This window comes from Thalia democratica, chromosome 8 (assembly GCF_965202585.1).
Source record: "Thalia democratica chromosome 8, ktThaDemo2.hap1.1, whole genome shotgun sequence".
In the NCBI taxonomy this organism is placed as follows: Eukaryota; Metazoa; Chordata; class Thaliacea; order Salpida; family Salpidae; genus Thalia; species Thalia democratica.
In genome coordinates, this window is record NC_139172.1 from 1,430,237 (window position 1) to 1,450,463 (window position 20,227).

At 28.7% G+C, this 20,227-nt stretch overlaps 4 protein-coding genes across 4 annotated transcripts; all 4 read right to left on the reverse strand.

Annotated features, from left to right (window-relative positions):
* Nucleotides 1–2,299: 2,299 nt before the first annotated feature.
* LOC145842284 (nuclear RNA export factor 1-like) lies at nt 2,300–4,213 on the reverse strand. The gene is made up of 3 exons (XM_082949707.1): nt 4,179–4,213; nt 3,423–3,893; nt 2,300–3,293 (listed from the first exon to the last, which is right to left on the reverse strand). Exons 1-3 carry the CDS (start codon nt 4,211–4,213, stop codon nt 2,300–2,302), a joined length of 1,500 nt encoding a protein of 499 aa, XP_082805833.1.
* Nucleotides 4,214–7,457: 3,244 nt separating this feature from the next.
* LOC145842285 (nuclear RNA export factor 1-like) lies at nt 7,458–9,371 on the reverse strand. Its single transcript, XM_082949708.1, has 3 exons — nt 9,337–9,371; nt 8,581–9,051; nt 7,458–8,451 (listed from the first exon to the last, which is right to left on the reverse strand). The coding sequence occupies exons 1-3, from the start codon at nt 9,369–9,371 to the stop codon at nt 7,458–7,460; spliced, it is 1,500 nt and encodes a 499-aa protein (XP_082805834.1).
* A 3,244-nt stretch (nt 9,372–12,615) lies between these two features.
* LOC145842286 (nuclear RNA export factor 1-like) lies at nt 12,616–14,529 on the reverse strand. The gene is made up of 3 exons (XM_082949709.1): nt 14,495–14,529; nt 13,739–14,209; nt 12,616–13,609 (listed from the first exon to the last, which is right to left on the reverse strand). Exons 1-3 carry the CDS (start codon nt 14,527–14,529, stop codon nt 12,616–12,618), a joined length of 1,500 nt encoding a protein of 499 aa, XP_082805835.1.
* Nucleotides 14,530–17,773: 3,244 nt separating this feature from the next.
* LOC145842287 (nuclear RNA export factor 1-like) lies at nt 17,774–19,687 on the reverse strand. Its single transcript, XM_082949710.1, has 3 exons — nt 19,653–19,687; nt 18,897–19,367; nt 17,774–18,767 (listed from the first exon to the last, which is right to left on the reverse strand). The coding sequence occupies exons 1-3, from the start codon at nt 19,685–19,687 to the stop codon at nt 17,774–17,776; spliced, it is 1,500 nt and encodes a 499-aa protein (XP_082805836.1).
* Nucleotides 19,688–20,227: the final 540 nt, after the last annotated feature.

Consider the following 20,227-nt stretch of genomic DNA (forward strand, 5'->3'; position numbering starts at 1 on the left):
TTTGTTGTGCAAAAAAGTAAAACATGTTTCAGCTAATACTTATCAACTACTTTTGTTAGCAACTAATTATATCATAAACGTTAATTAAGTAGCTTTAGGTTTTATCAGAGTAAGATAAAAAGTAAGATCAATTAAGTAAGATCAAAAGTTTAAAATTACATAATTAATTTGTGTTAATGTAATTATAAACTGTTAATAACTGTTAAAAACTGTTAAAATAACGAGTAAATTCAGTTTGAAACTTGCTTTGTTATATTTTAAATCCCACAATACTAACTATAAGTAACAAATATAGTTTTATAATTTTTAAAACAATTGTAGTTATAACATTAAACTTTAAAATTATTTAAGTTAAAAGAAGCATAATTAACTTAAGCTTTTAACACAAACTAAATTTTACATAAATTATTATTTGGTGTGCTGCTATAATTAGACTGAATATCTGATGCAATACTACTCTAAAATACTAATTTACAAGTATGATTTAGTTATAAGTACTAAATTATAATTTAAATGTCCTTTCTCGAGAATTTTCTTAAACCTGTCGTCTCAATAACTATAGGTTTTTATATTTACTTATAAACAACTTTGTCATATTAATCTTACATTATATTATAATTATATTTTTTCTAACTATTTTATCAAAGTCATCAAGTGATATCTATCACTTAATACAATACACTTTTAGCTAGCTTTAATTCTAACCTAATCATAATGTAAACTAAAAACAAACAAAAAGTGCCTTGGTTTGTTAACAAAATTAAACTTGTCTGACTTTTTTTGCTTAACTTTTAATAAACAATGAGTTTTTATAAACTTTCATGTATTATTTTTTTCAAAGGTAAAACTATTTTGTTATTGTACTAGCCAAATCATATCTATTTATTTTTAGATACTAAAGTATAATAAAAACATGGTCAACTTTAGAACTTGAACAAACAATTTTTCATATAAAATAACAATATTAAACTTTAAGACTATTTCAGCTAGTAAAAAACTAATTTACGTAAGCTTCCGTACAAACTAAAACTTACATGTTGTTCTCATGACTGCTAAACTCAAATGAAAAAAAATTGATAAGTTCAACTATTTATACAAAAACTGCGCCAACTAGTGGCAATTGCGTCAGTATTCGAGTATGGCCATTTTTTTGTCTGGCACCAGTACTCAGGGTTAAAACAATAAATAATGCAAGTAACTTCTAGCAACGTTCTGACTTTTTTTGCTTAACTTTTAATAAACAATAAGTTTTTATAAATTTTCATGTATTATTTTTTTCAAAGGTAAAACTATTTTTTTATTGTACTAGCCAAATCATATCTATTTATTTTTAGATACTAAAGTATAATAAAAACATGGTCAACTTTAGAACTTGAACAAACAATTTTTTATACAATTAACAATATTGAACGTACGAAAAAAAAAGCGCTCAAATATTTGGTCCTAGGACCTGATGTACGAAAAAACCTTTCGGTTATTGAGTCATACACCAGGATACAGTTTAATGTCATGTCCAGGACAGAATACTAAACTTAACTAACTAAATATAACTATTTAAGCTAGTACAAAACTAATTTGCATAAGCTTTTGCACAAATATCGAAAGCCGTCCTCTAGTTTTTGTTTAATTTTATACATGTCAGTCTTATATTCAATAAAAAACTAAATTTTGCCAAATCTCGGTTCAGTTTATTTTCAAACATGACCAATGGGATTTATCAGTGCAAACACTTTTATTTCTTAAAATATTAGACTGTAGTCTAAATTAAACTATTTATCTATAATAATAATAAACTGAAAGTATCCAAACGAAAGTATGATATTTAAAATGATTGAGTTACAGTAAAGCCTTATGTTTTATATTATATGACCTTGATGTTTTAATGCAAATGAAATAGTTTTGGAGTAGGCAATCTAAGTATTATTTTTATATAAAATAGTTCATTTATTGTAATTTATTTCTATTGTATTAGATATTATTTTATGATAATTAATACTAAACATCAATTTCTTTGCATAAAAAACTCTTCTATCAAAGGTTTTCGCATTCTTTTCTGCGGATATATCAGTGAAAACTTTTATTTTACTTAGACCATTTTTTAGCTTATACTTATTGATAATATAAAAACTTATTTTTTTTTAATTAAAATTTATTAAAATTGTAAAAGAAAACAACAACAAATAAAAGAGCTCAATTAAAAATTTGTTAAAATCAAGGGAAAAAATAACAAGAAAAGAAGCTTTTAGTTAAGATCGATAGTTCGTTTTAGCTTCTTTGTTTTTATTTTGTTAACAGTATTTTAGAATTGATATGCTTCAAGCGGTATGTGGTTGTTTTTGTGCAGTTCCATAAAATTTCTTCCGGCTTTATCATAATCCCACCCGTTGTTGTGCAGACATTCGTGCGAATATTTCTCGTTCATTCCTGAGTCTTTCATGAAAGTTTTCAACATCTCCGTTCGCACGTCACACGGCGGTCGTGGCAACTGGTTGATTGCGGCCACCTTGGTGGCGTTTTCTTTCTTTTCGGCGACCGATTGGTTCCTGATATGGAGCATGTCGCTCAGTATTGTAAATTTAATTTCAGCGGAAATTGCGCAGGATATGCTTCTGGTGAAGGCGCGAACTTTACCACCGGCTTCTTCAAAAGTGCCGCTGATAACGTAACTGATGAACTCACTAGAGCAGAACGTGACATCACAAACAAAGCTGTCCATGATGTGTTTTGATAAGGGTAGCTTGCGCAACGCTTTCACAATTTCCTCTCTCCCAAAGTAATACTTTTTGGAATCGGACTTATTACAACCGACTCTGACTTTCTGTCGGTTGTTTGGTGTGCACTCCTTGCACACTTCCAAGTATTTTTTCATTGTAGAATCTTTATCATTGCTAGAAATTGTCAAGCTAAACTGTGAATCTTTACAGTAAAAGTTGCTTGCATCATCTGAGGTTTTTACTTTGTCAAGGCAACTGAATAAGTTTTTGACATGATTGATGAACACTTCTTTTGCACTATCAGAAAGCAGCATAAAGTTGCTTCCCATAGTTTTTGGTATTTCATACTCTGCAACATCTATTTTAACTGGAGGCTCATAATCTCTGCAGTTAAGTTTGATCAAGTCTGGAAAAAGTTTCCGCCAGTTGCTTATATCATTTACAGTTGCATCTTGACTGCTATCGTATAACTTAAGCTCAATTAAATTCCAATCTCTTAATGCTTTCAAATCTTTTACAATTTTAATGTGATTTTCAGCAACTGAGAGACGGTTAATATTGGGAAACATATCAATGAGGCTGTTTTTGAGAAAGCCAATTGATTTATAACTTAAGTTATTTTTTTCTAAATTTAATGTTGTGATTCTTTTATTTTGATCACTTCCTCTGAACAGCGAATCTAATGTTTTTACAATAATTGTAAAATACTCGCTTCTATGCAATTTAATTCTGATACCTTGCTTCTTCAGAGTTTTGTCAAAGCTGAGACCGCTCAAGTCAAGAACGCCTTGTTCTAAATAGACCCGGCTTTTGATGCACTGCTTAATGCTTTCTAGTTGCTCGTCACGGTAAACATCAGACTTTGCTGTGTACCTAACTACTTTCAGCATATCATCACCGAAACTGCTGGTAAGTTGACGGTTGCAACTCAACAGCGCATCTGCTTTGCCTTTTCCAAGCACATAGAAACTAGCATCACCGTTGAAAACGTGATACTGCCTGTATTCTATGGGAGCATCAATAATTTTACTCATTTTTTCAATCAATTGAGTTTCAACTTCATCTGCGCCTCGAAATACTTTTATTTGGTACCAGGCGTTTTCTACATCAACTTTTGACTTATTGATGTTGTTGAAGTTGTTTTTGATTGCGGCAGGAGATATTTTGATATTTTCTCTCCTGTCAATTTTAAACTTTCTTATTATTGATCCTCTGTTTCGGCTCAACGGGTCACTGTGAAATTTAATACATTAAAGTTTTGTTTTACAAGGTAGTAAAACCTTGTACTCATAACCAAAACCTTGTACTCAAAACAATTGAATTTTTATTCAATATTATATTTTGATAAATGTTTTAGTTATTTTTATTATTAGTCTTAAGAGTTTACGTATAATAAAAAAGTACAAAAACTTAATATTTCAATTATACGAAAAATAAGTTTAAAAAAAACAAACAACAACTTACAATTTCTTTTTGTGAGCGTATAAGTCTCCCTTCATAATGACACAACCGTCATTATCTATATCATTATTATTTTGTGGTCGTCGTTTTCCAAGGCGGTCATAAACTGTTTTCCTTTAAAATAGTTTTTGTTTAACAATTTAAAAGTTTCATTATCAAATCGAAAAAATATACCATTCATGAGGAACGGTCTATAAAGCGTTACAAACAATTTATAAAACCTGAGTTACTGTAGTCTCAAATTTAAATATAAAATAGAATATCATAAGTATAGTATTGAGAAAAACAAACTACTGTTGAATAAATAATTTAAAAACATTGCGATTCAATATTTGTATTCAAGCTAACTTTGTAAATAACCAACTTTCAATTTCATTTTTAAATAACTCAACTTAATTCTATTTAAACTAGTTGTTAATTAAAACCTTTGTTTTCCTAGACGACCCTTGACTTTGTAACATTTCATTTTGTTTTTGTAACGTTTTCTACCACTTTTGTACGATGTAGAACATTTTTCTAATGTCTTAGGTTCGTAACAATCTCCGTGATCAACATGATGTAATGAGATGTTAAGTCTTTCATCATGATCATTGTTTTTTTTATGAGATTCTGAAAAATAGTTTGTTTCGACGTTTAGCTAATTTACATGACTAAAAATATTATAAAAACACATTTACCTAGGTAACTTAAAAACTTATATAACTTAATAACGGTAAGAAAAAACATCTTAATAATTTTATAAGAACACTGTAAACATTACCTCTGCTTTTAGGTGGTTTATATAATTGAATACTTTTCTTTTGAACTGTAATGTTTTTCATTTTTGACAGTAAATCTTCCATATTTGTCATTATTTATTTGCGTTATATGTTACTAAGCTGTTCTGAAAATACGCCACTAGTTAGTTTAAGTACAGTCATCTATTCATTTTTCTAAAATACATATATTAAATAAAAATTAGAGACATGTATCATAAAACCATTTTTGTTGTGCAAAAAAGTAAAACATGTTTCAGCTAATACTTATCAACTACTTTTGTTAGCAACTAATTATATCATAAACGTTAATTAAGTAGCTTTAGGTTTTATCAGAGTAAGATAAAAAGTAAGATCAATTAAGTAAGATCAAAAGTTTAAAATTACATAATTAATTTGTGTTAATGTAATTATAAACTGTTAATAACTGTTAAAAACTGTTAAAATAACGAGTAAATTCAGTTTGAAACTTGCTTTGTTATATTTTAAATCCCACAATACTAACTATAAGTAACAAATATAGTTTTATAATTTTTAAAACAATTGTAGTTATAACATTAAACTTTAAAATTATTTAAGTTAAAAGAAGCATAATTAACTTAAGCTTTTAACACAAACTAAATTTTACATAAATTATTATTTGGTGTGCTGCTATAATTAGACTGAATATCTGATGCAATACTACTCTAAAATACTAATTTACAAGTATGATTTAGTTATAAGTACTAAATTATAATTTAAATGTCCTTTCTCGAGAATTTTCTTAAACCTGTCGTCTCAATAACTATAGGTTTTTATATTTACTTATAAACAACTTTGTCATATTAATCTTACATTATATTATAATTATATTTTTTCTAACTATTTTATCAAAGTCATCAAGTGATATCTATCACTTAATACAATACACTTTTAGCTAGCTTTAATTCTAACCTAATCATAATGTAAACTAAAAACAAACAAAAAGTGCCTTGGTTTGTTAACAAAATTAAACTTGTCTGACTTTTTTTGCTTAACTTTTAATAAACAATGAGTTTTTATAAACTTTCATGTATTATTTTTTTCAAAGGTAAAACTATTTTGTTATTGTACTAGCCAAATCATATCTATTTATTTTTAGATACTAAAGTATAATAAAAACATGGTCAACTTTAGAACTTGAACAAACAATTTTTCATATAAAATAACAATATTAAACTTTAAGACTATTTCAGCTAGTAAAAAACTAATTTACGTAAGCTTCCGTACAAACTAAAACTTACATGTTGTTCTCATGACTGCTAAACTCAAATGAAAAAAAATTGATAAGTTCAACTATTTATACAAAAACTGCGCCAACTAGTGGCAATTGCGTCAGTATTCGAGTATGGCCATTTTTTTGTCTGGCACCAGTACTCAGGGTTAAAACAATAAATAATGCAAGTAACTTCTAGCAACGTTCTGACTTTTTTTGCTTAACTTTTAATAAACAATAAGTTTTTATAAATTTTCATGTATTATTTTTTTCAAAGGTAAAACTATTTTTTTATTGTACTAGCCAAATCATATCTATTTATTTTTAGATACTAAAGTATAATAAAAACATGGTCAACTTTAGAACTTGAACAAACAATTTTTTATACAATTAACAATATTGAACGTACGAAAAAAAAAGCGCTCAAATATTTGGTCCTAGGACCTGATGTACGAAAAAACCTTTCGGTTATTGAGTCATACACCAGGATACAGTTTAATGTCATGTCCAGGACAGAATACTAAACTTAACTAACTAAATATAACTATTTAAGCTAGTACAAAACTAATTTGCATAAGCTTTTGCACAAATATCGAAAGCCGTCCTCTAGTTTTTGTTTAATTTTATACATGTCAGTCTTATATTCAATAAAAAACTAAATTTTGCCAAATCTCGGTTCAGTTTATTTTCAAACATGACCAATGGGATTTATCAGTGCAAACACTTTTATTTCTTAAAATATTAGACTGTAGTCTAAATTAAACTATTTATCTATAATAATAATAAACTGAAAGTATCCAAACGAAAGTATGATATTTAAAATGATTGAGTTACAGTAAAGCCTTATGTTTTATATTATATGACCTTGATGTTTTAATGCAAATGAAATAGTTTTGGAGTAGGCAATCTAAGTATTATTTTTATATAAAATAGTTCATTTATTGTAATTTATTTCTATTGTATTAGATATTATTTTATGATAATTAATACTAAACATCAATTTCTTTGCATAAAAAACTCTTCTATCAAAGGTTTTCGCATTCTTTTCTGCGGATATATCAGTGAAAACTTTTATTTTACTTAGACCATTTTTTAGCTTATACTTATTGATAATATAAAAACTTATTTTTTTTTAATTAAAATTTATTAAAATTGTAAAAGAAAACAACAACAAATAAAAGAGCTCAATTAAAAATTTGTTAAAATCAAGGGAAAAAATAACAAGAAAAGAAGCTTTTAGTTAAGATCGATAGTTCGTTTTAGCTTCTTTGTTTTTATTTTGTTAACAGTATTTTAGAATTGATATGCTTCAAGCGGTATGTGGTTGTTTTTGTGCAGTTCCATAAAATTTCTTCCGGCTTTATCATAATCCCACCCGTTGTTGTGCAGACATTCGTGCGAATATTTCTCGTTCATTCCTGAGTCTTTCATGAAAGTTTTCAACATCTCCGTTCGCACGTCACACGGCGGTCGTGGCAACTGGTTGATTGCGGCCACCTTGGTGGCGTTTTCTTTCTTTTCGGCGACCGATTGGTTCCTGATATGGAGCATGTCGCTCAGTATTGTAAATTTAATTTCAGCGGAAATTGCGCAGGATATGCTTCTGGTGAAGGCGCGAACTTTACCACCGGCTTCTTCAAAAGTGCCGCTGATAACGTAACTGATGAACTCACTAGAGCAGAACGTGACATCACAAACAAAGCTGTCCATGATGTGTTTTGATAAGGGTAGCTTGCGCAACGCTTTCACAATTTCCTCTCTCCCAAAGTAATACTTTTTGGAATCGGACTTATTACAACCGACTCTGACTTTCTGTCGGTTGTTTGGTGTGCACTCCTTGCACACTTCCAAGTATTTTTTCATTGTAGAATCTTTATCATTGCTAGAAATTGTCAAGCTAAACTGTGAATCTTTACAGTAAAAGTTGCTTGCATCATCTGAGGTTTTTACTTTGTCAAGGCAACTGAATAAGTTTTTGACATGATTGATGAACACTTCTTTTGCACTATCAGAAAGCAGCATAAAGTTGCTTCCCATAGTTTTTGGTATTTCATACTCTGCAACATCTATTTTAACTGGAGGCTCATAATCTCTGCAGTTAAGTTTGATCAAGTCTGGAAAAAGTTTCCGCCAGTTGCTTATATCATTTACAGTTGCATCTTGACTGCTATCGTATAACTTAAGCTCAATTAAATTCCAATCTCTTAATGCTTTCAAATCTTTTACAATTTTAATGTGATTTTCAGCAACTGAGAGACGGTTAATATTGGGAAACATATCAATGAGGCTGTTTTTGAGAAAGCCAATTGATTTATAACTTAAGTTATTTTTTTCTAAATTTAATGTTGTGATTCTTTTATTTTGATCACTTCCTCTGAACAGCGAATCTAATGTTTTTACAATAATTGTAAAATACTCGCTTCTATGCAATTTAATTCTGATACCTTGCTTCTTCAGAGTTTTGTCAAAGCTGAGACCGCTCAAGTCAAGAACGCCTTGTTCTAAATAGACCCGGCTTTTGATGCACTGCTTAATGCTTTCTAGTTGCTCGTCACGGTAAACATCAGACTTTGCTGTGTACCTAACTACTTTCAGCATATCATCACCGAAACTGCTGGTAAGTTGACGGTTGCAACTCAACAGCGCATCTGCTTTGCCTTTTCCAAGCACATAGAAACTAGCATCACCGTTGAAAACGTGATACTGCCTGTATTCTATGGGAGCATCAATAATTTTACTCATTTTTTCAATCAATTGAGTTTCAACTTCATCTGCGCCTCGAAATACTTTTATTTGGTACCAGGCGTTTTCTACATCAACTTTTGACTTATTGATGTTGTTGAAGTTGTTTTTGATTGCGGCAGGAGATATTTTGATATTTTCTCTCCTGTCAATTTTAAACTTTCTTATTATTGATCCTCTGTTTCGGCTCAACGGGTCACTGTGAAATTTAATACATTAAAGTTTTGTTTTACAAGGTAGTAAAACCTTGTACTCATAACCAAAACCTTGTACTCAAAACAATTGAATTTTTATTCAATATTATATTTTGATAAATGTTTTAGTTATTTTTATTATTAGTCTTAAGAGTTTACGTATAATAAAAAAGTACAAAAACTTAATATTTCAATTATACGAAAAATAAGTTTAAAAAAAACAAACAACAACTTACAATTTCTTTTTGTGAGCGTATAAGTCTCCCTTCATAATGACACAACCGTCATTATCTATATCATTATTATTTTGTGGTCGTCGTTTTCCAAGGCGGTCATAAACTGTTTTCCTTTAAAATAGTTTTTGTTTAACAATTTAAAAGTTTCATTATCAAATCGAAAAAATATACCATTCATGAGGAACGGTCTATAAAGCGTTACAAACAATTTATAAAACCTGAGTTACTGTAGTCTCAAATTTAAATATAAAATAGAATATCATAAGTATAGTATTGAGAAAAACAAACTACTGTTGAATAAATAATTTAAAAACATTGCGATTCAATATTTGTATTCAAGCTAACTTTGTAAATAACCAACTTTCAATTTCATTTTTAAATAACTCAACTTAATTCTATTTAAACTAGTTGTTAATTAAAACCTTTGTTTTCCTAGACGACCCTTGACTTTGTAACATTTCATTTTGTTTTTGTAACGTTTTCTACCACTTTTGTACGATGTAGAACATTTTTCTAATGTCTTAGGTTCGTAACAATCTCCGTGATCAACATGATGTAATGAGATGTTAAGTCTTTCATCATGATCATTGTTTTTTTTATGAGATTCTGAAAAATAGTTTGTTTCGACGTTTAGCTAATTTACATGACTAAAAATATTATAAAAACACATTTACCTAGGTAACTTAAAAACTTATATAACTTAATAACGGTAAGAAAAAACATCTTAATAATTTTATAAGAACACTGTAAACATTACCTCTGCTTTTAGGTGGTTTATATAATTGAATACTTTTCTTTTGAACTGTAATGTTTTTCATTTTTGACAGTAAATCTTCCATATTTGTCATTATTTATTTGCGTTATATGTTACTAAGCTGTTCTGAAAATACGCCACTAGTTAGTTTAAGTACAGTCATCTATTCATTTTTCTAAAATACATATATTAAATAAAAATTAGAGACATGTATCATAAAACCATTTTTGTTGTGCAAAAAAGTAAAACATGTTTCAGCTAATACTTATCAACTACTTTTGTTAGCAACTAATTATATCATAAACGTTAATTAAGTAGCTTTAGGTTTTATCAGAGTAAGATAAAAAGTAAGATCAATTAAGTAAGATCAAAAGTTTAAAATTACATAATTAATTTGTGTTAATGTAATTATAAACTGTTAATAACTGTTAAAAACTGTTAAAATAACGAGTAAATTCAGTTTGAAACTTGCTTTGTTATATTTTAAATCCCACAATACTAACTATAAGTAACAAATATAGTTTTATAATTTTTAAAACAATTGTAGTTATAACATTAAACTTTAAAATTATTTAAGTTAAAAGAAGCATAATTAACTTAAGCTTTTAACACAAACTAAATTTTACATAAATTATTATTTGGTGTGCTGCTATAATTAGACTGAATATCTGATGCAATACTACTCTAAAATACTAATTTACAAGTATGATTTAGTTATAAGTACTAAATTATAATTTAAATGTCCTTTCTCGAGAATTTTCTTAAACCTGTCGTCTCAATAACTATAGGTTTTTATATTTACTTATAAACAACTTTGTCATATTAATCTTACATTATATTATAATTATATTTTTTCTAACTATTTTATCAAAGTCATCAAGTGATATCTATCACTTAATACAATACACTTTTAGCTAGCTTTAATTCTAACCTAATCATAATGTAAACTAAAAACAAACAAAAAGTGCCTTGGTTTGTTAACAAAATTAAACTTGTCTGACTTTTTTTGCTTAACTTTTAATAAACAATGAGTTTTTATAAACTTTCATGTATTATTTTTTTCAAAGGTAAAACTATTTTGTTATTGTACTAGCCAAATCATATCTATTTATTTTTAGATACTAAAGTATAATAAAAACATGGTCAACTTTAGAACTTGAACAAACAATTTTTCATATAAAATAACAATATTAAACTTTAAGACTATTTCAGCTAGTAAAAAACTAATTTACGTAAGCTTCCGTACAAACTAAAACTTACATGTTGTTCTCATGACTGCTAAACTCAAATGAAAAAAAATTGATAAGTTCAACTATTTATACAAAAACTGCGCCAACTAGTGGCAATTGCGTCAGTATTCGAATATGGCCATTTTTTTGTCTGGCACCAGTACTCAGGGTTAAAACAATAAATAATGCAAGTAACTTCTAGCAACGTTCTGACTTTTTTTGCTTAACTTTTAATAAACAATAAGTTTTTATAAATTTTCATGTATTATTTTTTTCAAAGGTAAAACTATTTTTTTATTGTACTAGCCAAATCATATCTATTTATTTTTAGATACTAAAGTATAATAAAAACATGGTCAACTTTAGAACTTGAACAAACAATTTTTTATACAATTAACAATATTGAACGTACGAAAAAAAAAGCGCTCAAATATTTGGTCCTAGGACCTGATGTACGAAAAAACCTTTCGGTTATTGAGTCATACACCAGGATACAGTTTAATGTCATGTCCAGGACAGAATACTAAACTTAACTAACTAAATATAACTATTTAAGCTAGTACAAAACTAATTTGCATAAGCTTTTGCACAAATATCGAAAGCCGTCCTCTAGTTTTTGTTTAATTTTATACATGTCAGTCTTATATTCAATAAAAAACTAAATTTTGCCAAATCTCGGTTCAGTTTATTTTCAAACATGACCAATGGGATTTATCAGTGCAAACACTTTTATTTCTTAAAATATTAGACTGTAGGCTAAATTAAACTATTTATCTATAATAATAATAAACTGAAAGTATCCAAACGAAAGTATGATATTTAAAATGATTGAGTTACAGTAAAGCCTTATGTTTTATATTATATGACCTTGATGTTTTAATGCAAATGAAATAGTTTTGGAGTAGGCAATCTAAGTATTATTTTTATATAAAATAGTTCATTTATTGTAATTTATTTCTATTGTATTAGATATTATTTTATGATAATTAATACTAAACATCAATTTCTTTGCATAAAAAACTCTTCTATCAAAGGTTTTCGCATTCTTTTCTGCGGATATATCAGTGAAAACTTTTATTTTACTTAGACCATTTTTTAGCTTATACTTATTGATAATATAAAAACTTATTTTTTTTTAATTAAAATTTATTAAAATTGTAAAAGAAAACAACAACAAATAAAAGAGCTCAATTAAAAATTTGTTAAAATCAAGGGAAAAAATAACAAGAAAAGAAGCTTTTAGTTAAGATCGATAGTTCGTTTTAGCTTCTTTGTTTTTATTTTGTTAACAGTATTTTAGAATTGATATGCTTCAAGCGGTATGTGGTTGTTTTTGTGCAGTTCCATAAAATTTCTTCCGGCTTTATCATAATCCCACCCGTTGTTGTGCAGACATTCGTGCGAATATTTCTCGTTCATTCCTGAGTCTTTCATGAAAGTTTTCAACATCTCCGTTCGCACGTCACACGGCGGTCGTGGCAACTGGTTGATTGCGGCCACCTTGGTGGCGTTTTCTTTCTTTTCGGCGACCGATTGGTTCCTGATATGGAGCATGTCGCTCAGTATTGTAAATTTAATTTCAGCGGAAATTGCGCAGGATATGCTTCTGGTGAAGGCGCGAACTTTACCACCGGCTTCTTCAAAAGTGCCGCTGATAACGTAACTGATGAACTCACTAGAGCAGAACGTGACATCACAAACAAAGCTGTCCATGATGTGTTTTGATAAGGGTAGCTTGCGCAACGCTTTCACAATTTCCTCTCTCCCAAAGTAATACTTTTTGGAATCGGACTTATTACAACCGACTCTGACTTTCTGTCGGTTGTTTGGTGTGCACTCCTTGCACACTTCCAAGTATTTTTTCATTGTAGAATCTTTATCATTGCTAGAAATTGTCAAGCTAAACTGTGAATCTTTACAGTAAAAGTTGCTTGCATCATCTGAGGTTTTTACTTTGTCAAGGCAACTGAATAAGTTTTTGACATGATTGATGAACACTTCTTTTGCACTATCAGAAAGCAGCATAAAGTTGCTTCCCATAGTTTTTGGTATTTCATACTCTGCAACATCTATTTTAACTGGAGGCTCATAACCTCTGCAGTTAAGTTTGATCAAGTCTGGAAAAAGTTTCCGCCAGTTGCTTATATCATTTACAGTTGCATCTTGACTGCTATCGTATAACTTAAGCTCAATTAAATTCCAATCTCTTAATGCTTTCAAATCTTTTACAATTTTAATGTGATTTTCAGCAACTGAGAGACGGTTAATATTGGGAAACATATCAATGAGGCTGTTTTTGAGAAAGCCAATTGATTTATAACTTAAGTTATTTTTTTCTAAATTTAATGTTGTGATTCTTTTATTTTGATCACTTCCTCTGAACAGCGAATCTAATGTTTTTACAATAATTGTAAAATACTCGCTTCTATGCAATTTAATTCTGATACCTTGCTTCTTCAGAGTTTTGTCAAAGCTGAGACCGCTCAAGTCAAGAACGCCTTGTTCTAAATAGACCCGGCTTTTGATGCACTGCTTAATGCTTTCTAGTTGCTCGTCACGGTAAACATCAGACTTTGCTGTGTACCTAACTACTTTCAGCATATCATCACCGAAACTGCTGGTAAGTTGACGGTTGCAACTCAACAGCGCATCTGCTTTGCCTTTTCCAAGCACATAGAAACTAGCATCACCGTTGAAAACGTGATACTGCCTGTATTCTATGGGAGCATCAATAATTTTACTCATTTTTTCAATCAATTGAGTTTCAACTTCATCTGCGCCTCGAAATACTTTTATTTGGTACCAGGCGTTTTCTACATCAACTTTTGACTTATTGATGTTGTTGAAGTTGTTTTTGATTGCGGCAGGAGATATTTTGATATTTTCTCTCCTGTCAATTTTAAACTTTCTTATTATTGATCCTCTGTTTCGGCTCAACGGGTCACTGTGAAATTTAATACATTAAAGTTTTGTTTTACAAGGTAGTAAAACCTTGTACTCATAACCAAAACCTTGTACTCAAAACAATTGAATTTTTATTCAATATTATATTTTGATAAATGTTTTAGTTATTTTTATTATTAGTCTTAAGAGTTTACGTATAATAAAAAAGTACAAAAACTTAATATTTCAATTATACGAAAAATAAGTTTAAAAAAAACAAACAACAACTTACAATTTCTTTTTGTGAGCGTATAAGTCTCCCTTCATAATGACACAACCGTCATTATCTATATCATTATTATTTTGTGGTCGTCGTTTTCCAAGGCGGTCATAAACTGTTTTCCTTTAAAATAGTTTTTGTTTAACAATTTAAAAGTTTCATTATCAAATCGAAAAAATATACCATTCATGAGGAACGGTCTATAAAGCGTTACAAACAATTTATAAAACCTGAGTTACTGTAGTCTCAAATTTAAATATAAAATAGAATATCATAAGTATAGTATTGAGAAAAACAAACTACTGTTGAATAAATAATTTAAAAACATTGCGATTCAATATTTGTATTCAAGCTAACTTTGTAAATAACCAACTTTCAATTTCATTTTTAAATAACTCAACTTAATTCTATTTAAACTAGTTGTTAATTAAAACCTTTGTTTTCCTAGACGACCCTTGACTTTGTAACATTTCATTTTGTTTTAGTAACGTTTTCTACCACTTTTGTACGATGTAGAACATTTTTCTAATGTCTTAGGTTCGTAACAATCTCCGTGATCAACATGATGTAATGAGATGTTAAGTCTTTCATCATGATCATTGTTTTTTTTATGAGATTCTGAAAAATAGTTTGTTTCGACGTTTAGCTAATTTACATGACTAAAAATATTATAAAAACACATTTACCTAGGTAACTTAAAAACTTATATAACTTAATAACGGTAAGAAAAAACATCTTAATAATTTTATAAGAACACTGTAAACATTACCTCTGCTTTTAGGTGGTTTATATAATTGAATACTTTTCTTTTGAACTGTAATGTTTTTCATTTTTGACAGTAAATCTTCCATATTTGTCATTATTTATTTGCGTTATATGTTACTAAGCTGTTCTGAAAATACGCCACTAGTTAGTTTAAGTACAGTCATCTATTCATTTTTCTAAAATACATATATTAAATAAAAATTAGAGACATGTATCATAAAACCATTTTTGTTGTGCAAAAAAGTAAAACATGTTTCAGCTAATACTTATCAACTACTTTTGTTAGCAACTAATTATATCATAAACGTTAATTAAGTAGCTTTAGGTTTTATCAGAGTAAGATAAAAAGTAAGATCAATTAAGTAAGATCAAAAGTTTAAAATTACATAATTAATTTGTGTTAATGTAATTATAAACTGTTAATAACTGTTAAAAACTGTTAAAATAACGAGTAAATTCAGTTTGAAACTTGCTTTGTTATATTTTAAATCCCACAATACTAACTATAAGTAACAAATATAGTTTTATAATTTTTAAAACAATTGTAGTTATAACATTAAACTTTAAAATTATTTAAGTTAAAAGAAGCATAATTAACTTAAGCTTTTAACACAAACTAAATTTTACATAAATTATTATTTGGTGTGCTGCTATAATTAGACTGAATATCTGATGCAATACTACTCTAAAATACTAATTTACAAGTATGATTTAGTTATAAGTACTAAATTATAATTTAAATGTCCTTTCTCGAGAATTTTCTTAAACCTGTCGTCTCAATAACTATAGGTTTTTATATTTACTTATAAACAACTTTGTCATATTAATCTTACATTATATTATAATTATATTTTTTCTAACTATTTTATCAAAGTCATCAAGTGATATCTATCACTTAATACAATACACTTTTAGCTAGCTTTAATTCTAACCTAATCATAATGTAAACTAAAAACAAACAAAAAGTGCCTTGGTTTGTTAACAAAATTAAACTTGTCTGACTTTTTTTGCTTAACTTTTAATAAACAATGAGTTTTTATAAACTTTCATGTATTATTTTTTTCAAAGGTAAAACTATTTTGTTATTGTACTAGCCAAATCATATCTATTTATTTTTAGATACTAAAGTATAATAAAAACATGGTCAACTTTAGAACTTGAACAAACAATTTTTCATATAAAATAACAATATTAAACTTTAAGACTATTTCAGCTAGTAAAAAACTAATTTACGTAAGCTTCCGTACAAACTAAAACTTACATGTTGTTCTCATGACTGCTAAACTCAAATGAAAAAAAATTGATAAGTTCAACTATTTATACAAAAACTGCGCCAACTAGTGGCAATTGCGTCAGTATTCGAATATGGCCATTTTTTTGTCTGGCACCAGTACTCAGGGTTAAAACAATAAATAATGCAAGTAACTTCTAGCAACGTTCTGACTTTTTTTGCTTAACTTTTAATAAACAATAAGTTTTTATAAATTTTCATGTATTATTTTTTTCAAAGGTAAAACTATTTTTTTATTGTACTAGCCAAATCATATCTATTTATTTTTAGATACTAAAGTATAATAAAAACATGGTCAACTTTAGAACTTGAACAAACAATTTTTTATACAATTAACAATATTGAACGTACGAAAAAAAAAGCGCTCAAATATTTGGTCCTAGGACCTGATGTACGAAAAAACCTTTCGGTTATTGAGTCATACACCAGGATACAGTTTAATGTCATGTCCAGGACAGAATACTAAACTTAACTAACTAAATATAACTATTTAAGCTAGTACAAAACTAATTTGCATAAGCTTTTGCACAAATATCGAAAGCCGTCCTCTAGTTTTTGTTTAATTTTATACATGTCAGTCTTATATTCAATAAAAAACTAAATTTTGCCAAATCTCGGTTCAGTTTATTTTCAAACATGACCAATGGGATTTATCAGTGCAAACACTTTTATTTCTTAAAATATTAGACTGTAGTCTAAATTAAACTATTTATCTATAATAATAATAAACTGAAAGTATCCAAACGAAAGTATGATATTTAAAATGATTGAGTTACAGTAAAGCCTTATGTTTTATATTATATGACCTTGATGTTTTAATGCAAATGAAATAGTTTTGGAGTAGGCAATCTAAGTATTATTTTTATATAAAATAGTTCATTTATTGTAATTTATTTCTATTGTATTAGATATTATTTTATGATAATTAATACTAAACATCAATTTCTTTGCATAAAAAACTCTTCTATCAAAGGTTTTCGCATTCTTTTCTGCGGATATATCAGTGAAAACTTTTATTTTACTTAGACCATTTTTTAGCTTATACTTATTGATAATATAAAAACTTATTTTTTTTTAATTAAAATTTATTAAAATTGTAAAAGAAAACAACAACAAATAAAAGAGCTCAATTAAAAATTTGTTAAAATCAAGGGAAAAAATAACAAGAAAAGAAGCTTTTAGTTAAGATCGATAGTTCGTTTTAGCTTCTTTGTTTTTATTTTGTTAACAGTATTTTAGAATTGATATGCTTCAAGCGGTATGTGGTTGTTTTTGTGCAGTTCCATAAAATTTCTTCCGGCTTTATCATAATCCCACCCGTTGTTGTGCAGACATTCGTGCGAATATTTCTCGTTCATTCCTGAGTCTTTCATGAAAGTTTTCAACATCTCCGTTCGCACGTCACACGGCGGTCGTGGCAACTGGTTGATTGCGGCCACCTTGGTGGCGTTTTCTTTCTTTTCGGCGACCGATTGGTTCCTGATATGGAGCATGTCGCTCAGTATTGTAAATTTAATTTCAGCGGAAATTGCGCAGGATATGCTTCTGGTGAAGGCGCGAACTTTACCACCGGCTTCTTCAAAAGTGCCGCTGATAACGTAACTGATGAACTCACTAGAGCAGAACGTGACATCACAAACAAAGCTGTCCATGATGTGTTTTGATAAGGGTAGCTTGCGCAACGCTTTCACAATTTCCTCTCTCCCAAAGTAATACTTTTTGGAATCGGACTTATTACAACCGACTCTGACTTTCTGTCGGTTGTTTGGTGTGCACTCCTTGCACACTTCCAAGTATTTTTTCATTGTAGAATCTTTATCATTGCTAGAAATTGTCAAGCTAAACTGTGAATCTTTACAGTAAAAGTTGCTTGCATCATCTGAGGTTTTTACTTTGTCAAGGCAACTGAATAAGTTTTTGACATGATTGATGAACACTTCTTTTGCACTATCAGAAAGCAGCATAAAGTTGCTTCCCATAGTTTTTGGTATTTCATACTCTGCAACATCTATTTTAACTGGAGGCTCATAATCTCTGCAGTTAAGTTTGATCAAGTCTGGAAAAAGTTTCCGCCAGTTGCTTATATCATTTACAGTTGCATCTTGACTGCTATCGTATAACTTAAGCTCAATTAAATTCCAATCTCTTAATGCTTTCAAATCTTTTACAATTTTAATGTGATTTTCAGCAACTGAGAGACGGTTAATATTGGGAAACATATCAATGAGGCTGTTTTTGAGAAAGCCAATTGATTTATAACTTAAGTTATTTTTTTCTAAATTTAATGTTGTGATTCTTTTATTTTGATCACTTCCTCTGAACAGCGAATCTAATGTTTTTACAATAATTGTAAAATACTCGCTTCTATGCAATTTAATTCTGATACCTTGCTTCTTCAGAGTTTTGTCAAAGCTGAGACCGCTCAAGTCAAGAACGCCTTGTTCTAAATAGACCCGGCTTTTGATGCACTGCTTAATGCTTTCTAGTTGCTCGTCACGGTAAACATCAGACTTTGCTGTGTACCTAACTACTTTCAGCATATCATCACCGAAACTGCTGGTAAGTTGACGGTTGCAACTCAACAGCGCATCTGCTTTGCCTTTTCCAAGCACATAGAAACTAGCATCACCGTTGAAAACGTGATACTGCCTGTATTCTATGGGAGCATCAATAATTTTACTCATTTTTTCAATCAATTGAGTTTCAACTTCATCTGCGCCTCGAAATACTTTTATTTGGTACCAGGCGTTTTCTACATCAACTTTTGACTTATTGATGTTGTTGAAGTTGTTTTTGATTGCGGCAGGAGATATTTTGATATTTTCTCTCCTGTCAATTTTAAACTTTCTTATTATTGATCCTCTGTTTCGGCTCAACGGGTCACTGTGAAATTTAATACATTAAAGTTTTGTTTTACAAGGTAGTAAAACCTTGTACTCATAACCAAAACCTTGTACTCAAAACAATTGAATTTTTATTCAATATTATATTTTGATAAATGTTTTAGTTATTTTTATTATTAGTCTTAAGAGTTTACGTATAATAAAAAAGTACAAAAACTTAATATTTCAATTATACGAAAAATAAGTTTAAAAAAAACAAACAACAACTTACAATTTCTTTTTGTGAGCGTATAAGTCTCCCTTCATAATGACACAACCGTCATTATCTATATCATTATTATTTTGTGGTCGTCGTTTTCCAAGGCGGTCATAAACTGTTTTCCTTTAAAATAGTTTTTGTTTAACAATTTAAAAGTTTCATTATCAAATCGAAAAAATATACCATTCATGAGGAACGGTCTATAAAGCGTTACAAACAATTTATAAAACCTGAGTTACTGTAGTCTCAAATTTAAATATAAAATAGAATATCATAAGTATAGTATTGAGAAAAACAAACTACTGTTGAATAAATAATTTAAAAACATTGCGATTCAATATTTGTATTCAAGCTAACTTTGTAAATAACCAACTTTCAATTTCATTTTTAAATAACTCAACTTAATTCTATTTAAACTAGTTGTTAATTAAAACCTTTGTTTTCCTAGACGACCCTTGACTTTGTAACATTTCATTTTGTTTTTGTAACGTTTTCTACCACTTTTGTACGATGTAGAACATTTTTCTAATGTCTTAGGTTCGTAACAATCTCCGTGATCAACATGATGTAATGAGATGTTAAGTCTT